At 38.6% G+C, this 25,503-nt stretch overlaps 2 protein-coding genes across 2 annotated transcripts in view; one reads left to right on the forward strand and one right to left on the reverse strand.

Annotated features, from left to right (window-relative positions):
• agps (alkylglycerone phosphate synthase) overlaps window positions 1-16,570 on the forward strand; it is a 35,507-nt gene extending 18,937 nt beyond the window's left edge. The window contains exons 13-20 of the mRNA XM_028023054.1: window positions 2,581-2,657; window positions 2,762-2,874; window positions 4,786-4,855; window positions 6,817-6,878; window positions 7,644-7,733; window positions 9,158-9,257; window positions 9,366-9,423; window positions 14,081-16,570. Of these exons, the coding sequence (XP_027878855.1) occupies window positions 2,581-2,657; window positions 2,762-2,874; window positions 4,786-4,855; window positions 6,817-6,878; window positions 7,644-7,733; window positions 9,158-9,257; window positions 9,366-9,423; window positions 14,081-14,202 (692 nt within the window). The 3' untranslated portion in view covers window positions 14,203-16,570. The remainder of the gene's footprint in view (window positions 1-2,580; window positions 2,658-2,761; window positions 2,875-4,785; window positions 4,856-6,816; window positions 6,879-7,643; window positions 7,734-9,157; window positions 9,258-9,365; window positions 9,424-14,080) is intronic.
• Window positions 16,571-18,924: 2,354 nt separating this feature from the next.
• pde11a (phosphodiesterase 11a) overlaps window positions 18,925-25,503 on the reverse strand; it is a 41,454-nt gene continuing 34,875 nt past the window's right edge. Inside the window, exon 20 of the mRNA XM_028024310.1 lies at window positions 18,925-24,259. Within this exon, the coding sequence (XP_027880111.1) occupies window positions 24,026-24,259 (234 nt within the window). The 3' untranslated portion in view covers window positions 18,925-24,025. The remainder of the gene's footprint in view (window positions 24,260-25,503) is intronic.

Here is a 25,503-nt window from a genome sequence, read left to right on the forward strand (position 1 = left end):
CTTTTATAAAAATTATTTTCAAGATGTCAAGTTAATGGTTCTTATGGAGAAACCATTAACAGATAACAGGAAGGCCGAGTTGAGAAATGTCTTTCTTTTATCCTTTTGCGCTTTAATACATCCTTTGCAACAGCACTTGCTGGTTTTAGAAATGTTGGCACCTTTTGGAAAATCTTAGTTAAGGTAAAGAAATCTTTTGGAACACCCATTAAGGTTACTATAGTAGTAATGCTAACTGTGCTATTCATAGTAGCAGTATAAGGTCCTAAAAGTAGCTTAAAATGCCATCTTTGTTTTAAAATTGTGAAGCCTTGTTTTACCCCTTTGCTTTGTCACTCATGGTCTGAGACAACCTCTGCTTCTATGAATAATGAGCCTTTCATGGCTGAAAGAATAATTTTAGCTGATTAGGGTTTTTAATAAAAAAATAATAAAAATAAAGAAACAACCGTACTCAGTTAAAATCTGTACTACTAACTTGCAAAAGTTTGTAGTATCTAGCTTTTGCAAATAAATAAATAATAATAATAATAATAAATCATGCAGGATTCAATCTCCAGATCAAAAAATAGCAGTACATTTAGTTTTGCCTCAAGAATTCATTCTGCATCAACCACTAGGCATGTCCATCAGCTAGCTTGGCCCTCATGTTAGCTCTGTTGTTTTAAACTAGTTTTAAGAAAACTGCTGCTTTAAAGATCCAGCGTTCCACTTTATAAGATTTGATACCTTAGTAGTTACTCAAAATTACCACATAAACCAGCTCTGTAGATATTATTTGTATTTGTACCCAACATATCTGGTGCACTTTGGTCAGTGTTTAGTGTGTTGAGTTATTTCTTGTATGGAGTATGAAGTTATGATTAAGGGTTTATTTCTTTACCACTCCTTTGTAATCTATGATATTATCTATGATATTTCTACACAAACAACGTGGCAGCTTTTAAACTGCAAAATTCTTTATTTTAAATTGAGTTTTCTCAAACGTTTAATTCATGTAAATGTACGTTTCAATAAAAGAGTGCTGCAAACATTCATGTCACTTTCTACAGCTCCAAATTGTTAATCTGATTATTGTATTTGCAGCAAAACCGCAGCATGTGTACGAAATGAGACCAGGACTGAAGGCATTATGACAAATAACCTGGGCCAGAATGAAGTAGTTGCTCTGTTGAAGTTTTATGATGTTGTTTCCTGAGGTCTTGTGGAATGCATCTGGCATTACCGGAGATCTCTGTAAAGTTCCCCCGTCCCCAGGGATCTCGTTATCTCCCCTGTATTTCCACTTTTCATGGAGTAGGCACTTCTTAGCATTAAGTAGGAAAGATGAGGTGACCAATGGGTTTTTTTTCACCCTCTCTTTTTTTTTTTTTTGTATTTGTCTTTATATATTTATCTTTGACCCCTACATCAAACACAAGGCTCTTTTTTGTATTCATTGGTTTTAGTGTTTTCCCTCTACTTTTAATAATGCTGGCTACAAATACCTGCCCATTGACATCACCTATACATTTTTTGTATGCTACATCATTTAATTTATATGTTAACTAAAACATTCTGTTGAAAGAAAGGAATAAATAAGAAACCTAGAAACCCAGAGAAAGGAGTTAAGCGAGCTTTTGTTTGTGTGTGCATCATTTTGTATCTGGATTTTTGAGTATTTAATTAATGACTTTGATAGCTGTGAGAGACCCCAAGACCCACAATCAAATTTTGGAATGGAAACAATTAGGACACTAAGTGATGAAGAGACTTCGGCATGGGGGGAAATAAATGAACTGTTAAGTCTCTGTGACATCACCCATGACTTCCCTGCTGTGATTGATAACCATCCCATCGGCCCCCAGCCCCTCATTTTCGCTTGTCCACAGGCGCTTTTGTGCGTCCGATCAGGAATAAATCAAAAAGTGAGGGTGAGGAAGACTGATATCACTGCGTCAACCCCACTTCCCTTTGGAAACTGCCTGATTTATAGTTGCTGTCGCTGGCAGCTATTGGGCCTGTTATGAAGTTATTCAAATGTTACTATTTATATTTCCTTTTTTTTTGGTTTGTATATCAGACCATCTCGGCCTCTCTGAATGGGAAACAAGGCAGCCGAAATAGTTTGTCTAAAAATCAGACAAAGGTCAGTTTTAGTTCAAGATTTACAGAATTTTGAGGTCAAATATGTAATCTCCAGGTTTTTTTTTATTTTTATTTTTTTATCAAGCTTTGACAGCACCAGTGCTGATTTTGGGGGATTACAATTTCTCTTTAAGACATATGGTACAGGGAGAAAAATTTTTTATTGTCTTAAACTATTATTTTATCCGATATAAAATCATTAATTATTTACATTAAATTCATAGATACTGGTGTTGACCGACTTTTTTTTTTTTCTTTAGTCTTCCTTTGTGAGTAAGGACTTCCTTACCAAACAGTGTTAAAATTCAGCAGAATTAGTGGGCTTTTTTTTGAGTTTGCAGTTGTCATTAATCTTGATCAATCAACCTGAAAATTTCAGTGAAAAGTTGATTGTTTTTAGTGTCTGATTCACTTGAGTAATATTTATTTGATTTTTTTTTTTTTTTTTTACAGGTCATGCCCTGAAGCCACAAGTATCATCAATTTTCACATCATTTCTGGACGGACTAAAGAAGTTTTACATCACCAAGGTAAAAAAAAGAAACACACACCATAACATCATTTGGATATCTTTGCCTCTGGTGTTTTCTGTAAAAAAAAAACAAAAAAAAACATTCTCCTTTTTAACTTTCAGTTCAAAGGGTTTGACCCTAACCGCTTGTGTGTGGCCACCCTGCTGTTTGAAGGAGCCCGTGAGAAGGTGCTGCAGCACGAGAAGCAAGTTTATGACATTGCAGCAAAATTTGGGTGCGAACACTTGGTCTATTCTATCATTTTAAATGTATTTACATGAGGAGGAAAACAAGCCAAGTCTCGCTCATTGCAGGCTAGAATAAGGAGTAGCAATGACTTGGGTTAAAAGAAAACTCTTTTACAACCTACTGCGTCACAGAAGTGTGGATCTGTGTGGACTGTTGAGTCACCTTTAGATGTCCTTTTTCCAGCACAGCTGTAATGTTAAAGCGAGTCTGCGGAGGGAAGTGATAGTAGAGCAGCAGTCCCCTGAGGACAGCACAGAGGAAGATGACACAGCCTGGTAGTCCTCAGCTGATATGATTGATCATGTTACTGAACAGCTGGGACTTCCCACTATAGAGGAAACCACTGTCCAAGCCCTCCTTTTTAAAACACCGGCCTGTTCAACAAGTTCAACCTAAAGTTGCTTTCCCATGTGCAAGACCTGAATTTGAAGTTGAAATTAAAAAGGAATACTTTAGTTACAACTTCCTATTTATTTTTAATATAATAGCAGACATTGCAATTTAAACAGACAGACTTATCTAAATATTTTTTTTTTAATATTTCTATTAAGGTTTCTTTTGGGAATAAAACTCCTCGTCTTGCCATTTATTTTCTGTTACCTTTCATTTGTTTTCAGCAAATTCTAAGAATCTCTGAAGATTCAACAGAATTTATTCAAAATTAGTTTCTTTATTTACGGGTCAAACAAGACAGACAATGGAAACTGAAATTTGCAGTTTCTAATGCAGCTGATTTTTATTTATTTATTTATTTATTTGTTTGTTTTTTAAATAAAGTAAACAATGGCTCACAGCTTTGATCTTGAAGAAATATAGCAGTTTATGTAATCACAACATCTGCATCTGATTCGACAACTTTTATTATGCTGTGTCCTAGACATTTATGCAATATATACTGTGGATGACTGATGACACAATAATTATCACATACAATTGAGAATTGAATATTACGACAAGAATTAATATTAGATATTAACAATAACCTTTTATTGATGTTTGGCCAAAAATATAAGATTCCTGCCACACCGTGCCTCTTTCTGAAAGGTGTATTTTATTAGTCGCTTAATTCATTTGCTGTCAAAGTAAATATAAAAAGTCCACAAAGAAGATAACAGTCGACTCAGCAGTTGGCTCCTTCTTGTCCCTATGAACGTTTTGCACAAAATTTGAAAAAATAAAAAGTATAGTGAAGATGTAAAATGGCCCAAAAAACTGCTTGCATAAATATTCAGCTTTTACTGTAAATAAGTGTGATGTATTTGGTATTTACCATGTACCTTAAATGTTTAACACATTCCAACCATCAACCTTATGAATGTCAAAAACCTGTCTCTGTAGGTTACGCAGTGTTCAAGCAATACTTCACCTGTCAATGATTTCATCTTGGATGATGCTTCTTTCTAACATCCTTCCTTTCTAGTTTTACTCTGCTGCCTTGTGCTCAGACTTCCAGGCTTCCTTGGATCATAGAAAGCTATTAAAGCAGAAGAGGCGCATCAGTCTCATGTAGCATCCTCTCCATAATTGCATTATTTCAAAGAAATGGTGAACACCCATCAGATCAAGTGTCAGTGATGGATTACTTGGGTTAAGCCAGTAAGGAATGCTTTCCTCTGGTGTAAGGAAACAGGAAGACGGGTAAAAAAAAAAAAAATCAATATAGTGATTTTCTAATGAGCTCGGCCTGATTAGTTTGGATGGTAAATGAAAATGTGATTACCCACAGCCGGTGATAGATGTGTGGCTGACCTGTGGCGATGCGTGGAGCGCAGCAGCATTGATCTGTACATTGTTGGAGTGACGAGCTCCAGGACAGCTGTTGTGAGGGCCAGCAGTCTGGGCAACAAAGCTTGAAAGAAAGGAGCAGTTAAATATTAACCATGTTGTGTCTTTCTAGGGGCTTGGCAGCAGGAGAGGACAATGGACAGAGGGGCTACATGTTGACCTTCGTCATTGCTTACCTCCGGGTGGGTCACTGCTCTGGCTTTTTCTCCGTCTGAGCTGATGGGCAGGGAGGCTGAGGGTTGACAGAAGATAGGATAGAAAATGAAGATGATGGGCTGCAGAATATGACCTCAGGAGGTCCTCCATCGGTCACAGTTATCAGTGTGTCTAATGTTGTGGAAGGAGGGCACAGTGGCTCCTGACACAATAACAATAGAGAGTTACGCAGGTCAGTCCTGATGGAGGCCGTTCTGATGAGCACTGGTCTACATTTCAGTAAGCTTCTTGCTGACAGCTTTATCCAAGGATCTAAATTTGAATTTTAAATGTGAGATAAAAGGGGAACTTATTGGATGTGTTTTCATCATAAGTAATGTTTTTTGTATTTATGAATTCAAAAAAAGTCATTGGAGGGCATAAGGGGCTTTATATCTTTATAGTTTTTTGTCACTTCATCTTATTTTTTCCATCTTATCTTTCAGTCATTAGTTTGACTGATCCGTTCACTTCTTTGGGGTTCAAAGTTGAAGCTGTCACAATATAATTTCTTCGCTGGATTCCTGCTAGTCTTCCATTCATTCTAGTTATAGGACTTCTGCAAATCCAAATAACAACAAGCTGTGTTTGATGACATTTGCTTCAGATATTGTTTCCATTAGAGATTGAGTTTTTCCATTCATTGAGGTTTTCTTTAGGTTTGTTTTAAAAAGATTAGCTTCTATTAAAGAGAGAGTCTTGGAGGGAAATACAAATGGGGGCAAATTTGTTTACTGGTAAGTGTAAAAAAGTCCTTAATCTACTGTTACAGTAACACAAAAGAATTTTGAAATGCTTTGATTATTGAAGTAAGAAGCATTAATATATTTCTGCTTTTAGTTCATAGTAAGCATAAACCCCAGATCATGACAAAAAATACAATTAATTATTTCCATCTCAAGATTTTTATTAATAAAGTTGCATCTGAACATTTGATGTTTTGATACTGACTTATAGTTTCTTCACAACTTGGCAACCTTACCACCTCTTTAGCCTCTAAAACATGTATGCACTGCATTAAACAATACGTGCCACCAAATATATTGCAGGCATAGAAAATCAGAATTTATTCTAATCCAGAATAGATTAGAATAAATGTATTCTAATCCAGGCAGTTCTTAAGATAGACATACTGTCTGCAGAGATATGGGGAAAATGATAAATTTGTGATATATTTTGCATCTCTAGGTGACTATATTTGACACTGCTGCCCTTAATAACTCATAAAACCCACTTATGTCAATAAATAGTACGGCACTTAATTCATCAGGAGCAGACACAGAGGGGTTCTATTTTTTGTCTAGGGACTGAGATGGTCATAGGACAAGATGTATATATATTTATGTTTTGTATCAGTATAATGCTGAAGCATCCGTTGACAAGCTATTTTCTGTTTAACGGCAGATTTGTATTAGAATTTAGTTGCCACATGTTCATAGATTTAGAACAGAAACAGACCCACAGGATCACAGATCCTCCACCGTACTTAAGTGTCTGTGAGTTGCTTTGTTACATATTCATCCCTTGCTTCAGGCAAAATCCACCTGATGTGTTACCAAAAAAACTCAATCTTGCTCTCATCTGACCAGATATATAGTTTTCTGTTAAAGTAAAGAAAGTCATTGATTATTAATTAAAATATAACAGAAACTTTGATCCCTTAAAAGGTAAAGTATACTTTATAAAAACTTCATTTATTTTAAAGTAATTGTAAAGGAGACCAACAGTTGTTCCACTACTGAAAACTATTATTTATTACATAGAAAACACAACTTTAGACATGTTTTAGCTATATTTCGCACTAAATCCCACAAATTATTTTGACTAGGTTAAAATCTTTTGAAGCTACTGACCAAAGGGTCAAAAAGTGATTTCTGCCAGGTGCATGTAAATATGCTGAATCCATTAACTTTGCAGACTCCTAATGTTAATACTGTATTCTATACAGGACTTGGGAATGGACTACTATGTGATAGGGGAGTCTTTTGAAACCTCTGTGCCTTGGGACAGGTAAGTGCATTAAAAAGGGCTGCAGGCTTTTCTCTGTTAATTTTTAATGCATTTTGTTCTTTACTCCTTCTGAAAGATCACTCTGCTTTCTTGATGACCCTCTTTCTCTTTCAAATTCCCAGCCTCTCTCTTTGACATTCACCTTCATGTCTGCTTTCTCTAACCATTTAAACAACTGCATCAAAGGCTGTTTTTCCTTCTCAGCATTGCTGGCACACACACCCACGCAAACACGCATATATATAAAAGGACGTGGGTTTATCACCACATGTGCTGTGTGGGGGCGGCGTAACGTGTATACCATGAGCCGCTGATCTTCCTCAGATCCATGTTGTGAGATCTGCAGTTCCAACATGTTTTATTACCCTGCTTTCTCGCACAACAAACACGAGCACGTGCAGCTCCCTGTTGTGTAAGATGCCTGACGGGAGAGACCAAGAGATCAGGCACTGAGGCAAGCATATGTGCCTGGCTCATTAACCACCCTCCTCCCCATCCTGCACAATCCACACCCGGCTGCACATGCTTAGGACTGGCGGCCATTTCCACACCAGTGGGAATCTCTCGCTCAGTGGTCGTCTTGTCAGTCAGTCTGTTGTCCTCCTCCTTCCTGGCTTCCTGGCTTTTTTCACAAAATTAACCCTTTTTATGCCATTAATGAATTTATTCATATGGATATTCCTTACAAGCATAAAGGGCTTAGATTTGCTAGTACGAGAAAAGAGCTCTTAAGTTTTTATGTCTTTCACATGAATTTTCTTTCAGGGTTTTGGACATTTGCCGGAATGTGAAGGCACGCATCATACGAGAGTGTAAAGACAAAGGAGTTCAATTTCCACCTTTATCAACTTGCAGGTAACAAAAAAATAGCTTTCTGTGAAAACTAAAGGTGCACAGAAGTGATGTTTATGTGTCACGTAAAATTGTCAAATGAAACTAGAGATGCAGAGATTTTCTGGCCTTCTCCTGCTGTCATGCTACAGTGTGGAATAGCAGTCTTGCTCCTGCTCACTCTTTCTAAAATTTGCCCTAGTGCATTGCTTGAAAAGCATTTTATGGATCCCATTTTCAGAAAAAATAAAGGTCTAAAAATCTATCTATAGTTTTCAATATTAGGCCTGAATTCAGGACTTATCTTTTATGAATATTTTATTATTTCATATTAAACTGAATCACAAGCGTCCAGTAACTTTTATTCAAAAGCAGATTTTGATTTACTCATTCCTTCAAAAATGGCTAAATACAGCTGAGAGTGATCCATAACCTGTTGATATTTCTTGCTAAAGACTATAGAAAAAAATCCACACAAAACATTTTGACATTGCTGGTCCCTTTTTGGGTTTTGGTTTTACAGTAATTCATAGATCCTTTGCCTTCAAAAATCCATCTATCTTGTTTTATTAAAATGATAAGTATTTAATTTATTTTTGAGAACATAAAAATTATTAAGTTCTTTCAACGTTTGCCCCACTTGTCAAAAACTTTGGACACTTTTTCAATTAGAAATAAAATGGTACTTCTGTTAGGGTTTTCTAGTCATTATATATGAAAATCCACAATACAGCAGTAGCATGACTTGACTTTTTCTTTTCCTTTTTTTAAAAATCTTTTTTTTTACTCTTCTGTAAAATGAATATTACATTATGAAGGCTCATTTCTTTCCACCGGAAATGGTTTGTTCTGTACTCCCATCCCAGTTGCCTTGATCAGACGGACAGTGGGACAGGCTGGCTGGCTGACTGGTCAGTTGAGGAGAACCAGGCTGCCGCTCGCAGATTGCGTGCAGATTAAGCCTCGGCCTGATTATGCTGCAGCCATTCATTTCCCGGCTGCAGTCTGTCACATGATTGATTTGTCCATTTAACCTCTAGAACAGTCAGTGTGCCACGTGATGGGCCATGTCAAATGAACAAGGGCTCTGCACCCTGCGCCTCCACAGGGAGTAGAGCCAGAAAATAAAACCACACGCAAACTGGAGAGTTTTGTTGCAGCACAGCGGCTGTTGAACTTGTTACAACACCTGAGCTGTTTGTTTTGTTAAAATGCAATGCAGATGGATCTCTGACAATTGACTTTCTCCTATTGAATATGGCAGTACTTTAAGATTGTTTGTGGTTTCTAGTATGAATGAAATTGAGGTCAAACCTCCCACCTTCTCATTATCACTATTATCCCTGCTATGGCAGACAGTTAAAAAAAATTAAAACACATTAAATTCAAATGTAGCCTATTAGAAAATCCAGCTGCTAAGTTTCTCACTGATGTGTCTTGTTGTGCAGGGTAACTCAGACGTATGACGCTGGCGCCTGTGTCTACTTCTACTTTGCCTTCAACTACAGAGGACTCAGTGATCCGGTGCATGTGTATGAACAAGTGGAGGTGGGTTCAGCTTTGGTTTCTATTGTATTCTTTGATGGACAAGTTGGAAATTCTCACTCTGTTCCATAATCATGAGTGAAATGATCTTGTTTTGGTCTTTACTTTCAGCATGCAGCTAGAGAAGAAATCCTTGCCAATGGAGGGAGCTTGTCACATCATCATGGAGGTACTACAAGCTGAAAATTTTACACTCAAAACATTATCAGTTGCTCCAAATATACATAAACCTTCCTATTGGATAGTCCTCTGTCCATCATATACAAACATGTTGATCTGGGACCCGCTGATAGCGATGCGGGCTGCTGCATGCCATGAAGCCGACCGTGCTCTAAATGTGCGTTCGGACCCTGCTTCTCTTCACACGTCCAGAATCTGCTCCTGCAGCTCAGATGAATGACTCCGACTCGTTTGTTCACTTCAGCAAAGCATAAGCGCGGGAGGCCAGCGAAACGACTCCATGGGCCCCATCAGGGATAACCGAATCGGTTGCCTTATCTATATTGCCATCCGCCTCGCTGTTTTCATACATCACTTCAGGCTATTCATCACACCTGTCCAAAACAGTATGCAGTGAATCAGCTGCGATATTAAATCACAATTTTTCCCGAAGGCGGGGACGGGTTCAAAATTAAAAGATTGCTAATAAAAAGGAGGCAGTGGGTCGGGGTAAATGATGCCGCCGTTATCGCCGGCTCTACGCTGACCTCCAAGCGGTGGCCCCGTCACCCCCGAGCGGCATGGGGGAGGTGACGAGTAGGGGAGAAGAGGGGATATTGATGCAGCTCCTGTGTGCGAGGCCCACTCTGTAATTGTGATTAATACCAGCGGGGCTCGCTATCTGAGTGCAGACAGGCCAGTTTGTCTGCCCACAATCAGCGCTTGACAAATGGAGCCTGTTCCTGCAGGTTTTGTGTATCAAACAGATGTAGTCAAGAATGGTGAGGTGGGAGGGCACTGCAGGAAATCTACATTTCTGTGGCCCCGTGTTTACAACAGGTCACTGCTGTGCTGAGTGGGCAGAGGAAGGATTTCTGAACACTTCCTCTGCAGCTACATCGCTCGGCCACCTCGCTCTGTTCACTCCTGTTTAACAGAAGTATTTAAAAACTCAGGAATCTGCATTTTAAATAAAATTATAGACTGGTTGAAAACCCAAAAGTCCAGGGCCTCATGTCATCTGTAACCAGGTCACCATGTTGTAGTTATGAGAAGTTCCTCAACATCAATCATCAATCTATTAACTCCTCATTGCAGCTTCTTGGACAATAGTTCCTGCTTGTGTCCTGGCCCCATTTTGTTAGCGAGGCGCAGTGTTGAGGAACGGAGGCTCATCTAACGTTCTCTTTTCTTTGCATGAATGAGAAGAACAGCATAACTTCAGGGTGGATTCCTCTGCTTCTGCACTTCCCCACAGGCCCAGTTCTTTACTTCTTATTAGGATTATATTTGGCTTTATCTCATAAGCCAACAGTTCTTATAAGTTCTTATAAGAACTTATAAGAACATAACTTATAAGAAGTTACAGTTATAAGTTCTTATAAGAACTGTTGGCTTCTTAAAGCTAACAGTTCTTAAATGTGAGGTGGTTTTCATCCAGCCACACCTCTGCAAATACATACACAGTGCTCAAAATTACTGTCATTTTCAGCATAATAGTAATTATTCCTGTACAATACTATTACTAGAAGCATTATATAGTGAAATTGATGACCAGGATATAAATAAAAATGTGAGTAAATGCAGTTTCCCTCCCACAGCCACCTATTTGGTGTAATGGAGATGTTGTGTTTGTTTATGTTCATCTTTTGCGCGCAGCAGGCTCAGGAAAACCAGGGAGAACAACATAGGCAGGACTGTTAGCATGTAGCATCAACTCATGTGGCACAGACCGGCAAAACAAAGCTGGGGACAAAAGAGGCAGGCTGGAACGTGCGCCCGTTGACTGGTGGAATATTTAGTGATGGGGTTATTCCTGGCAGTTGGTTGCATTGGAGTTTCTTTAGGTGCTTCATTGGAAAAACACAAAAGCACATCACACTTTGTAGATTTTAGATTTTAACTTGCAAAAAAAGTACAGCTATTTATTAGTTCACGTCGCTTAACAAATATGTTCTACGTACGTTGTCTGTAACATTAAAACACATTGAACACTGAGGTTTGTTGTGACATGTGAAAATGTGGGGAAAAAAGATTTTCAAGGCGCTGTAGGAGGCAAATAAATGACCTAATTTAGAGAAGTTCACTTCTTGCCTTGCCGGAACTTCTGTAGACTTTTCCACATGTGAAATATGAATTTCTCTCTCTGTTTCTTTATTTTGGGACGGGGGGGTTGGGGGGAATCTCTGAAATAGCTACCTGCTCTGCTTTGCATGTCTCAGCTGCACAGACCAGGTCTAGGGAGATTGATTGCAACAGAAAGCAAAAAGGAGAGAATATGACAAGATAGATGTGTAAATTATCACAGTGATGGAGGCAATGATGCAGTCCCAGAACCTTCTGTTTTCTTTCCTCTTTCCTGAGAGGAGGGAGGGACGGAGGTGGGACAAGAGAGACGGAGTTCGGAGGAGGAGGTTGTTGTAGGGGGCGTGGTACTTTCTTGGTTATTGGGAAGCAGCTGATTGGTCCCTCTGCCACCATCTGGAGGTCTGTGTGCTGCCGAGAGTCCCTGGTGACCCTGCTGTCGGCCCTGTTTTGTTAGGAGACAGGCGTTGCTGCCCTCATGGCTGATCCCCATCTGGGTTTCCTGGCTGCTGTGATATCATGGGGATGTAATGTGTTGAGGGGAGGGTCCTTCCCTTCTGACACTCAAAACTGCGGCTCCCTGCTAAGGATGAGGAAGAAATCATCGCACTGACTCTGTTTCAGGCTTTTATATCTAATCTCAGGTGTTGACTCTGAGCAGCACCTATTTAAGTTTCTCGTTTCTGTTTACTTTGTGTTTCTTTCAGTGATACAACTTCGAATTGTTTATATTTATCAAACTATGGTGGCATTTTTGTACACTCTTTTCTTTCCTGTGCTGTTTATAATATGTTTTTCAGTAATGCTTATGTTAGTGGAACCACAGATCCTTTTCTTTTAAACTAAAACTTTTACCTTAGGAAACGGTGTAGTTACTCAGTAATTTAATAATGAATTAGTTTGGCTCTACTTGGCGTGGAAGGATAAATCTATTTGTTAGAGATTTATCTTTTTCCGCTTCTCTATAAGTAAGCTCACAGGTGTGTCTAAATTATTTCATTTCTGTAGTTTGAAAAAGTGATATGTACATTATATAAGTTTATTAGACAGTGATATATTTACAGGGCTTATTTCTTTTAATTTTGATCATCACTCATTGGAGCTAGTAACCTGAGATTTAGTTTGAAAGAAGGTAATGTTACTATATAAGATCTGTAAGAAAGAAATTACATTAATGTATAAAAAAATGGTATGTCAACAGTTTTTGACACCACGCATAATAATGGCAAGTCACAAAAATTTATTCTCAGAGAAGCTTTATGCAAGCAAATTAATTAGCATGTTAAGTGGAAAGATAAACATTTACAAATGCGGCCAGAAGAGGATCTCACTGGATACCTCCTTCTACTCTAACTAAATTTGAACTATTTTTCAACAAGAAATTGACAAATTTCTGTTTCTACATTTGAAAGGTTTACTGTTTAAACTCAATTTATTGAAAAACAAAAACAAACTTCAATTCTTTTTGGGGATTCACCTGAGTTCAACCCTGCTCATACATGACCTTAGTTGATGTGGGGAAATGATTTAACCTTTGAAAATGTGCATTTAGTTTCTACATACTGAAGGAATGAGCTCCAGTTGGCTGTAAAACAAGGAGTGAAGCAGAAATGTTTTGTTTTTACTTCAGAGGAAAATTAAACCCTGTATTAATATTTGTTTATATTTGCCCAGTGAAGCACCATCAGTTGTACTTGAACCACGGTTAAGGACTACTGCTTTATATCAAACAATAAGGAAAACCATTTAAAGCACAGAAGGAGTCCTCGGCTGCTGTGCAGTTTATCTTAACAATATCAGTTTTCAGCATCACATTACTCTCACTTTTCTGCCCGATGCTGAAAAAAGTAAATATTTTAAGTTATTCAGCTTTATTGACTTTATAAACAACAAGAACAAGCAAATGGTCTTGGTTCATTTCTTTAGCATACTTCAAAGTTCCCAACCAGACCTCCTGCTGGTTGCAGATTCTCCACTGGGCGCTGACTCTGGTGTGTGTGCATGTGGGCGCGTATGTGTGTGTGTGTGTGAACAGCTGCGAACCTCCCAGGCAGCCTCGCCAGGTTTTGTGGTGAAGCTGCTCTCCCTCCTCAGGTTTAGGTTTCATAGGGAAGCTTGGCGGTGGCGGCAGAGAGCCAAAGTCCTGCTGACAGAGGAACATAGAGCCAGTGTGGCAGCTTCTTGGCCGTCATGGTAACGCCAGGGAGCAGAGCTCAGGACAGCTCGGCCCCGTAGGTCAGAAAGAGCGATATGCTCGTATGCAGGGAGGGAGTTTGACTTTAGCGGGGGTCTCGGTGAGGGAGCCGGGAATGGACCGCCGCGGCCGCCAACTGGCCCCTCCTCTGGGAACACACAGAGCCTAATGAGTTTGATAGTCTGCTGAGCTCCATAAATCATGCCATGCAAAACATTTCTCCTCTCTGAATAAAAGCATTTATCACCCTCTGTTTATTCACTCACTCTCACAAGATTGATTGGCTCCCAGCAGCCTGCTGAGCAATCAGCCATGCCGATTCCGCCGGTTCTCCCCCATGGTCGTCTTCCTCCACTTATTTATTTTATTTTTCTCTTCTGCCATTCAGTGGGGAAACTTCGGAAGGAGTGGATGAGGGAGACTGTCTCCAATGTCGGCGTGGGGATGCTCAAGTCTGTCAAGGACTATGTTGACCCAAATAACATCTTCGGCAACAGGAACCTCCTCTAATTCCAAGTTCCCATCTGTTATCTCACCTTTTATTTTATTTTTTCTAAAAGCTTCCTGTGCATTTTGGATTAACAGCTACTAAATGTGAATTTAAAACACAGATCTCCATCAAACATGTCTCTCAGTGCCATTTAATGATTCGCTCTTCTCTTTTACCTTACATCGCACTTAATCTGCTCAGCTTCTTCTAACAAGATTCAATGGGTGCAGCAAAACATTGACTTATCTCATATTTGCTTCCTGAACGCCTTTGCCAACATAGAAGAAGCTGTGTTATGATCCTCCTGTGGGGGTGTGTGTGCGTGAGTGAGTGTGTGTTTGGCACTACTTTAGTGGTAAGTTTCTAAAGCTCTGTGCCTTTCTAAAGCTTGTGTCTGCCTTTCCTTCTCCTTCGTGTCCAACATGTGTCCTTTCTCGTCTCCTGTCATTCTGACCTTATGCCATATTAGACATGTTTCAGGACCGAGTGTATCTGTGGGTGCCTGTCCTTCCGCCCAAGCAGTTTGGGTCCACTGATTCCAAGCCCATGTTTCGTACGATTGCTGAAAGAAATAAGCATACCTTTGTGTGTTTAGTTTTTGTACTGAAAGCTTTTACACGGAGTGGTTTGTAACTAATGAAGAGAAGTGGAAATGAAGCCATTTTAAACATGTTTCTGTTTTGGAGGGAGGGGCCTGTAAACGGCGGTGCTCACGTCGAACCAAAGACTTGAATCATCAGATTGTCTGATGCAGTGCACGTGAGACGTTTACTCATCATTGGCATTAATCTTGATTTTTGATCTCTAATTGATTTATTCCATCTTGGAATGCTTATGTGACAACTTCAAATAATTTTAGAATCAAGAATTAGATGAAGACATTAAAAGGATTCAGCAGGATTCTTTGTGAATTCAGACGTTGTAGCATAGTCCACAAATTTTTGCTATAGTTAATGTAAGGGTTTTTTTAAAGCTCAGTGTTGCCTGCTTTATGGACTCTAAAACTAACTATAACCATTTCCTGTTGAAATCTCGTTATCTGACTCAATCTTTCACCCTCAAATGAATGATAATTGGAATGAATGATCAGAAATGATCCAAAAATCACAAAGAATCGAGCCGACTGTGCACTGGAAACGATTATGAAATCAGCGTTACCTGAATTGAAGACCCCAGAGAAAACCTTTAAATTCTGATATCAGGAGTCAAAGTCAAACCAATTGTCAAATATGATGCATCATACTGTGGGGCTGCTTTATTACTGGTTAATTCCACAAAGTAGATTTGAATAATAAAGTAACTGGACTACTTCCTAATCCTACAACTTCAGCTTACAGCAACAGTGATGACTGGAAGTTGGGAACTAGAATTTTCTACAAGACAGTGATCGCAAAACCACCAAATTAGTTTTTGGTTCAGATAAAGCAGACTTAGGTGAGCTTTTGAGAATCTCTGAGTGCAGCTGGAACAAAAAGCTGGGTTATGTTTAACAACCAAGACGCCTATCAATTTAAATCAACTTTATCAGTTACACAGTTATACCAAAGCCACTCTGGAGAAAGGTTTTATGGTCAAAGGGAACAGCAGTGGAGCTGTTCAAAAACAATCATGAAGATTCATGTTTGGGGGAGTCTTCCAAACTGTACCAAATGCCAAGCGTGATGGTAGAAGCATCATGCTGTGGGCTTGTTTTGCTGTCATACAGTTGGTTCCAAAAGGACAATGATCCCAAACACACATCAAACTGATTCTAGAGTACACAAAGTAAGCTAGCATTAAGATTTTGGTTATTTAAAGGAAAAATCTGTTATTAAACACATTTTTAATTATGGAGATTTCTTTCAATGATGAGTGCAAACCTCTTAGTGGCACATCCTTCATTGTCATGCAGTCACTTCATCAGCTAAACTGTATTTTTTCCTATTAGTATATGCAAAGATTACCATCCTGACATGTAAATATTTATGACTGTTACACATGCTAAAACATTCTGCTCAAACCACACGTCTTTAATAAGTTTGTCCCTCGAAAGATTCCTTGAAGAGTCGAGTAGTTTAGTGTTTCTATATTGTCCAAAAGCTTTTATGAACTGATACTGTAATGTGCTACATTTTGATACTGATCTTGTACCCATTTAGCTGCTCGTTCTCTGATCTTTGCCTCATTTTTTCTGGACCACTCTGTCGTATGTTGATTAAATACAACAATAAAACCCTCTCCAGATAAATTAATCTCTGAGACCTAACTTTTTACCCCATGTGTCAAAAAACTCGCCATTGAATGTTGTAGCTTTTACCTTTTTTTTGTCAAATTTCCACTTCTCTTAACATCAACATTGAGTACATTTTGTCAATGCTGTTTGTGCAATAAACTAAAGTAAAAACATCAGCATTGGGGCTTTTTTTTTATCATCTCAGTACACGCACAATCACAGGGCAAAGATGTTCTTGCAGCTCTGAAGTCTTAATTTATTCTGGCAGATGTGCAGCGGAAGGTCAGCAGAAGCCTGAAAGCAGGTTTGTGTTTGTTCTGCCTCAACATGCACCACTCAGAGCTCAAGGTAATCCTGCACAGCAGAGTTGAACAGAATCCGCCTTTTGCTTCCTGTCAGGAAAAATTCGCCAACCCCCCACCCCCATTCCTCGTTCAACATACACGCTCATTTGGGAGTCGTCCTCACCCACACATCCGCCCACACACAGCTGACTGACGTCACAGCATCCAGCAGCGGCACAGCTCAGCCTTGAGCGATGAAATTCACTGCAGTTTTGCCTCTATAAGATTTTGTGAATGGAAATAGCTGATCCCTACAGAAGGCAAAGGAGCATTCAAATCCAAACATTTAAATAATTACAACAGTCTTATAATTAAAACATATTAAAATAGTTTAAAGAAAGGTCTTAATCTTCTTTTGCATCATTGCCCATAAAATTTCAAATGTATTTCAATGAAATGTGCTGGAATCTGCAGTGTTTCATTAATGCATTTTTTAAGTGCAGATACTCATCAGTCCACAGGAGGTCAGTATCACACAGAGAGAAACCTCAACTTGGAGGCAACCATAGCTGTTTTTTTCTCTTTATCCTGAATAATATTATACACATTTTTGCACAATTTCTGAACAAATCGGTTTAAAATTTGGTTTCTTTTCAAGCCAATACATATGGTTTGTACTTTAAGCCAACTATTTCTACAGACTCTCTGACAGTCTGGACAGTGGTATATATTTTTTAGTCATTTTCAATAGTAGTGTAAAATTGTAAATTGAAAATGTGTGATTTTCATTTTAAATTATAACATAAAATATGTGGTGCTTTATAAACAGCCCCTTTACAGTAAAATAGATAATAAAACAATGCCATGAGAAGTCATCTAGCTAGTTAGTTGTGCTTAATCTAATGTCTGTTTAAATCCAGCTGATCTGTGAAGGCCTGAGAGGTTTGTTATAGGACATTAGTGAACAAACGGCATCGTTACGACCAATGGGACTTAGTTCTTGGCAAGTGAAACGATCTTTCAGCTGCTTGAGGGCAGCCTGGCATAAAGACATAATTTGTTCTCATTTCTTTTGTAGATTCTATGAAAAAACAAACACACTAGCACAGTTTGACAGAAAATAGTATTTTAAAGGAATGTCAGGATACAATAGGTGAAAACTGGAGGCATGGTCTGCTGTAATACGAACTCTGTGCTCTCTCACATAGAAGAAGGAAATGAGCCCAATTTGTGGATAATAATGAAAAGTACAAGATCCTGAGTACAAGTGGCTGAAATGAGCATCCTCCTTCAAGAGGCTGGTCTCTTGAAGGAGGATGAGGATGAGGAGCTCGGGAATCCACATATTTGATACCCCCAATCACATATAACCAATAAGTGGATACAGTGGGGTTAATGTTCATTACAGTCCTGATGTCCAGGGTTGTAAGTAAAGTGAGTAAAAAGCAGCCAAAATCTAAAGAACAATTTAGAAAGAGCTTCAGAAAGTCTGATGAACGTACTGATCAAGACCACCTTCAAAGATTAATGGATAATCTGCATCTTTGCAGGCAAGACCAGAATCTTTAAACAGCGTCGTATATCTTAAAAAAAAAAGTTTATCTCCTCTGGGATGTTCTCTATTATTAACACGACACACTCGGTAAACACTTAAATATGTTAAATCTATCCTTCAGGAACTAAAGATTTCTTTTTAATTCTGTTTTATTGTGATATTTCCTCACTGGTTAGCTTTTGTAGAACATACATAGCGTCGTAAGAAAAGTGAGTATGCAATACATTGTGTTTTATTGTGTAATATGTATATAAATCTACTGAGATATTTTACGTACTTATAAAACCAAATCATCAATGGATTTAGCCATGTTTATTTATATGAGTGCATGTGAACTTCCTCTGTTCTTGCATCTGTTTCTTTAGCAGACTATTGAGAAATTTTGTAGCAAAAACAAAATGTTTATTCAAAGATTTTCTATCACTAGGTCTTGCAGATGCATGGACTTCTTGGCAGAACCCTAACCCATCACAAACAAACTTCAATGTATTTTGGGGGGAATATTACACGTCTGATTAACTTGAAGTAGTGAAAGTTGCTGAGCAGATAGAAAAGTTTGGGATAAGTAATCAAGATAAAACATGTGGATGCATTTCTATGTAGCCTCATTTAATCTTCTGCTCCCTGCAATGTTTTATTACACATACATATTTCTTAGTTCTTCTGTAACAAAATAAATCAAACACATGTAGCAGATTTATTTTTTTCTTTATTCAAACTCTGAACAGAAACAGAAGCACATTTGCCTTTTTCATGCTCTGGCTTTCCCTCAGATTAGCCTGTCTTGAATAAATCCAAAATCCAAACCAGGAGAGAAATACAGGTGGAAAAAGGAAGAGGAAACTTTGTCCACATGTGGAGCCCTAATAGAAAAATAGAAGAGCAGTATTCATATGTAACTCACGCAGCATAATGCAGGAGAATTTAAGTCATGCATGTCTGATGAGATAAGGTGTGCGCTAGTCAAAATACGAGGTATTTGTCGGCTCACTTTGTTTGCTACATCCTCAGCAAATTGGTTGGAGTCGAGACTGCATTAAACATGCGATTCTGGTCGTTTTCTGTTGAGCTCTTCAAATAAAACACACTAGATCCATGCCTCACAATGTGCACAGTCACATTAGAAACGCCAGCCCACAAAGCTACAACACGACTCATAAGGCATACCCATACTCAGAAATAAGTAGTTTGAATAATACCAAAAGGAAAGCTTTGATATTAGATGGGCACTCCAGTTTTCATGTGTCAGTCTTCTGCAGGAAGGAAAACAAATGGTTGGATATGTAGGCTCTGAGCAAAGCTTAGAAATGAAAGAAAATAAAAACTGAGGCTTTCTACAGTTTTAAAAATGAAACAAATGGATTTAGTCAGAGTCAGGCTGTTGACGGCCTGACTCTACAAAAGCTGTGCTTTAAGCAGATCTGTGCTTCACTAAAACACCCAGTGACCTGATAGTGCTTTCAGATGATGATGGTCTGCATGAAAAACAAAAACGCTTTCAATAACTTCATAAACTCAACTCTGAAAGAAGGAAGGAAGGATACAGGGTAGAGAAGAAGATAGGAGACAAGGGAAGAAACAAAGGATACAAGAAAGCAAGAAAGGATATATGAACAAAAAGAAGGAAGACAGAAATGACAAAAGAGAAGAAGAAAGGAAGAAAGTAAAGATAAAATGAATGACTAATAGAAGGAAAAAAGAGAAACCATAAAGAAGAAAGGAAGCAGAGAAAAAAGTAAAATATGAATAAAAGAAAGAAAAAGTGGGGAGAAAAAAAGTAGGAAAAAAGACAAACGGAAGTAAGCACAGACGGACAAAAAGGAGGGAGAAATGATATACAAAATAAATAATGAGGAAAGGACAGGGAAGAAATGACATATAAAAGAGGAAATATAAAAGAAAGGAAGGACATAACATCAAGGAATTTAGATAGGGAACCATGTCAAGAAATACAACATGTTTTTTTCTTATTTCTTATCTGTACTTTTCCTGATTTGGAAAATAAATCCAGATTTTACAAACTATGTGGGAATCCTGTAAATATCCATCTGAATGTGATCTGATTATACAGATTACATCAAAAGGATGATTCATTTCACTTTAATGGTTTATGAACAGCAAACCTAACAGAAGAGAACAAGATCCACCTCCAAGGTTTTCCAATCACTCCACCTGGTCTCTTTTGATGATTCTGCACAAACCTAAAATGCTTCATACTTCTGCAGACTTCTTATGTGCAATCTCAACAGTTCCGAGTTATAGAAGCTCAGTCTGACTCCCAGCTAATATAAAACTGGCACATTGTCATGTGAGGTGCTATGAATAGCTTAATAATTAACCAAAATGTTGAATTTTTCTAAATGTTAAGTCTAATTTATGGCACCTATACCTGAGGAAACATCAAGTGGGGTACAAAAGACGAACAAAGATCTACACAATAGGAAATTGTTTGTTGTTTTGCTCTGCATAATCCAGGTCCCTGATAAATACAGTGCTGGTTTAATACGTACTCTAGTAGTGTGTGTTGCTGTAGCATTTCTGCAAAGAAAAGTTCAGAAAAGAGCAGATGGAGACAAGACTAGATATTTCCATGTCCTGGTTTAGATGACCAAATTATTTTTATTTGCTAAATGCAAGAATAACAGATGTGTCCGAAAAATGTTTTTGTCCTTGAGTGCATTTTTTTTATGTAAACTGGCTTCTTATCATGGTTTTGGAGATATGGCTTCTTCCTTGTGGATTGACTTTTTAGTTCATGTCAGTACAGGACTTGTTTACTATGGATAAAAGCACTTTTACAGAATCTTTACAAAGTCGTATCTCTGGGACGTCCTGGTATCATAGATGGACATTTCCATGCTGTTTATGTCGGCATGTAATTATTTCTTGGGTCCAGAAACCTGGACCCAAGAAATAATAATGTGGTTATTCCCAAATTGTGTGAAGGCATTGCTATATTAATGTATTAATGTAAACTTCAGAATTTGAAGAAAGTAATATTAGAAAAAAAAAACAAAAAAAAAAACATATTTCTCATTATTCTGGCATTTAGCAAATTAAAGAGATTGTGGCAATCCTAACTGACCTAAAACAGGATCTTATTTAATGTCAGCCAGTGAAAAAAACAAGGATTCTCATGTTTCTTTTCATAGTGAATTAAAATATCTGGCTACAGGTGTATGTAATCTGAGAGGAAACTGGAGAGTATGCTCCAGATAATGAGGGACTTCACTGTGAAATCTCATCGGATCGCAGAACCTCGGGTTCAGGATTCATCTGGGCCATAGAACAGATCTCTACCTGAAGAAAATCTGCCAGAATATGGGATGTTGGAATGCTCTTAAAGCCTATAGTTACAACTGGCGACGTCAAACTTAATTATGCAAATATGAGTGTGCAGGTGCCGGTCTCTGATTGGTTCCTAGAAAGACGACGGAGACGTACAATTGGTGGCCTCCCGGAGGTGACAGATATAAACGCTGCAGACATGGACTTTCTGCCTCCATCCTCAGCTCATCTCAACCGGCCACGCTGTTTGTCTGTTAACACCATGTAAAGGCCTGGAGTTTGTAGGAGTGAGCTGCTGTATATGTTTCCTTAGTTTTCTCATGTTTTTCTTAATTAGGGAGGTAAGTTTTTGTCATTTGGTTTATTTACTTTCAATTAGGTAAGTTTCGATTAATATTCAGATAGTTTCCTTTTGTTTGTTTTCAGCATTATAGCTCACTCTGAAGCCATATGCTCCATTTGTAATATCTTAATCAAAAATACATCTTTTTAAAATAAATAACATTATAAAATGTTCAACTTCGTGTGTGTTGGCTGCTTGGGATCTGAAGATGGATCCTTCATGTCATGATCTGCCCCCCCCTAGATGGGTCATAACACCTATCTAGTCATTGCATAGCCAAACCAAGGGCTGTGTCTGTAACCTTGGCACTAAGTTGAGTATGCCCCTTATCGCCAATCCTTGTGGAGGAAGCAATTTGGTTCTGTTGGCATCTTTTGGCCATGATCTTTATCATAAACTGGAGCAGCTCACTGCAAGGTGAGAGCAGTTGGACGAGAGTTTGCTACTCTGAGGTCAAAGTTTTTAACCAGATCAGGGTGGATTGTGTTCTCCAGTTCAAGGGTAAGTCACTCTCTCAAGCAGAGGAGTTGTGTAGCTACTTGCTTTGTTATTGAATGATGGTGTCACAGAACAGAAGATTGGCAGAGAGATTTGGGGTCTCATCAATGTTGAGGGTGTTCCTCCGGTTTGTTGAGGTAAAGAGCCAAAACAGCAAAGCATGTGATGTATCTGTATTTTTTTTTTATGACTCTCACATGTTGCCATGAAAGATGAATCATGGCAGAAGGAATGAGATCCCAGAAACAACTAATAAAAATGATCTTTCTACGAATAGAGGTAAGGCTCAGCCTTAGAGTAGAGCTATTGGTCACAGATCGTATCGACTGGCTTCCAGGGTCTTTTTTGAGGTTTACTAGAGTCCCTCCTAAAAAGAGCAGATCAAGAACAATTACTTATCCCTTCTTTCCTGGGAATGCCAATACACTGGAGAGTTTCATTGGATTTTTCTTCCGCATGTAGACTGCAAGCAGCAGTCTTGAATAAGTGGAAGACTATAGTAGATGACCACCAGAGCTGTTCTTTGCAGAGGTATAATTTTTTTTAAAGCCTGTTTTGTTTTAATTGATCAGTAAGAATAATTCTGCAGGAATGGAGTTGATTATGTTTCCTTTTGACAAAGTAAAGTGATTTTATGATATTTTAAGTTTTAGTTGCTCACTGCAGCCTTTTATATTCCAGGTAATCATAACAGTGGGGTGAGCTTTTATCATTGGTGCAAAAGGCAAAAAAAATAAATAAATAAAAGAGATACCCTGAAAATGTCTAACCATGGCTTTTGAAATAAAATGTGACATTTTGTGTTCCAGCTGTCAGTACTGAATCATCAGAGCTGAAGTTTTGCCCTGCAGAAATCCATGTGATATGAGAGCAACTTTCTCAAGGCACATTGTGTATATTTGTGTGACAAGAGAGGCCCCGTATGTATAAAACTGGGCCAAAATATATTTCCATTTGTCAGTTATTATAATTCTTTGCAGCAAACTAAGGGGTCAAGACATAGCTGCAATCGTTGGTTTTACAAATTATGGCAGAAATTCAGCACAGTTCAACAAGAATTTCCATAACGTGAGAACCTCACATAGAGGCCATGCATTTTTCAGTAGGATCTGGAAACAAGGCACAGGAAGGGAGGGAACACAATTCAATTTGCATTGCAAGCCACAGGTCCTACTGTTTCTACAACTCTTCATCCTTCAGAAGAGGCTCTACAACCACAATCCAATCCAATGCATTAAGTTTCAAACAACTCAACAGCTTATTTACAGATTTACAAAAACAAGATTCTTTAACCTCCGGACAAAATGCGAGCAACACAGAGAGATACCAAGAGCAAAAATAAAACACAACAGAGACAAACAACACTCTTCGTGTCTTTTGCCAAAAAGTCAGAGCAACACAGTGGTTTGATTTTCCTCTCTTCCTTGACAAGGTGTCATCATCTGATCTTCAGTCACTCTGATGAGCCGGCCAAATGCGGATATGTCAGCCTTCAGCAGAAAATCTGAAGGGATCGCGCCACACTCCCGAGTGTTAAAGCTCATCTCTGGTTGCAAAAGCGAAGAGAAGCAGAGCCCAAGAACCTCTGCATGCACTGCCTCTGCTGCAGGCTGCATTCTGGAGAATAAAAAAGGCCAGGGACGTTTCAGCTCTTCAGCAGAAGCTAACTGGCCGTATTGGATGGTGTGCTTTCAGAGTCACCGCAGCAGCAGGGCGTGCTGCCGGCTTTGTCCGCTGGGCAGGCTTTGGTTTCCGTAGCATCGTCATTGTAGGGACTGGCATGGGCGGAAACACTCTGGCCACTTTGTCTCTTCTTGTTCAGGTCCTCCCAATTGGCCCTGTTTGCTCGTATCATATCAACCATCGGCTGAAGTTTGGGATTCAACTTGACAAGAGTCTAAAAAGAGATGGGAAAAGGAGAGAAAATCTATAAAAACAGATACATAGTCACATAAAATGTTTTTGTGAAATCACTGTGTTAAAATGTGTAGAGGTGATCATACCCTGATGTTTCATTAAGAAACAATTGTGATTTATGAAGTTATTAACGTTAACTCAGCATCCAGTTGGTAAAATATTTCTAGAAAACATCGATGTTTCTCTCATAGTCTAAATTAGTTGCAGCTTTTCAAAGTTTCTGAGACAGCGGTGGTTCGCTTTGAGATTTGAACGTACTGCTGCTTAATAATGAACTCAGACTCGGTATTGTTCATCGAATGAATAATTTAAGGAAGAAGAAATAAAACAATTCATATAGAGGGAGAACAACCCACAACAAAAGTGAAAACAAACAAGCACTTGATAGCTGCAGTCCATCAAAACGCCTGCTCTTTAAAGATTAGAAGCACGTGTGTGACTGAGATTAGTTGCTGTTGTCATTTTTCTCTGTTCAGGTGTAACTGGCAGGGTAAGCAAACTTGTCACCTTCCATTTGATAAATTACCAGGAAGATAACAGGACGTTGTTTCTCTAACATTGTCTAACAAGTCACTGTAATTACTTATTGTGTCATTAACTCTGTTTCATATGCAAATATAACATCTGTATGCATCCAATTCACAAAAGTGAGGAAATAAGTGTGAAAAGTCTTGAGTTAACCCTTAACTTTTAAACAACAATACAAATAGGGGTGGGTGTAAAAGGCATACATTTTTCCAGAGATAAATTGGTCATAGTTGTAGTTGATTGAGGAATCTCTCAAAGGGGGATTCAAAGTTACATATTTAAAAATATACCCCAAGTAAGGCAGAATGCTCAGTTATTTGCTCAGCTCGATCGCTCCATTATTTAGTCTCAGAGAGACAGAAAGAGTCTACTGTCGCGTGCTGGGGTATGAGGATGGACGCTTATATAATCAGGGATTATTAATATTCCACCAAGTGGGGAGCCACCACCAGGATGAGAAGATCAGCAAAATCAAGAACAAGATCTCTTACACCCACGGACAAAAATCCTGCCGCCTCTGAACGTTTCTCTGTTCGCCTCCCCTGTTACAACCCCCCCCCCCAAGACCACCAAGGGTAAATACTGGCACTGGATGTAACACAAAATAAAATATCTGGAGCAGTTGGATTCAGTCGAAAAAAAGATAGTTTAATTGATAGTTCAACATAAAAACTAAGTCACAATAAACATGCACAG

This window comes from Xiphophorus couchianus, chromosome 7, assembly GCF_001444195.1.
Source record: "Xiphophorus couchianus chromosome 7, X_couchianus-1.0, whole genome shotgun sequence".
Taxonomy (NCBI): domain Eukaryota; kingdom Metazoa; phylum Chordata; class Actinopteri; order Cyprinodontiformes; family Poeciliidae; genus Xiphophorus; species Xiphophorus couchianus.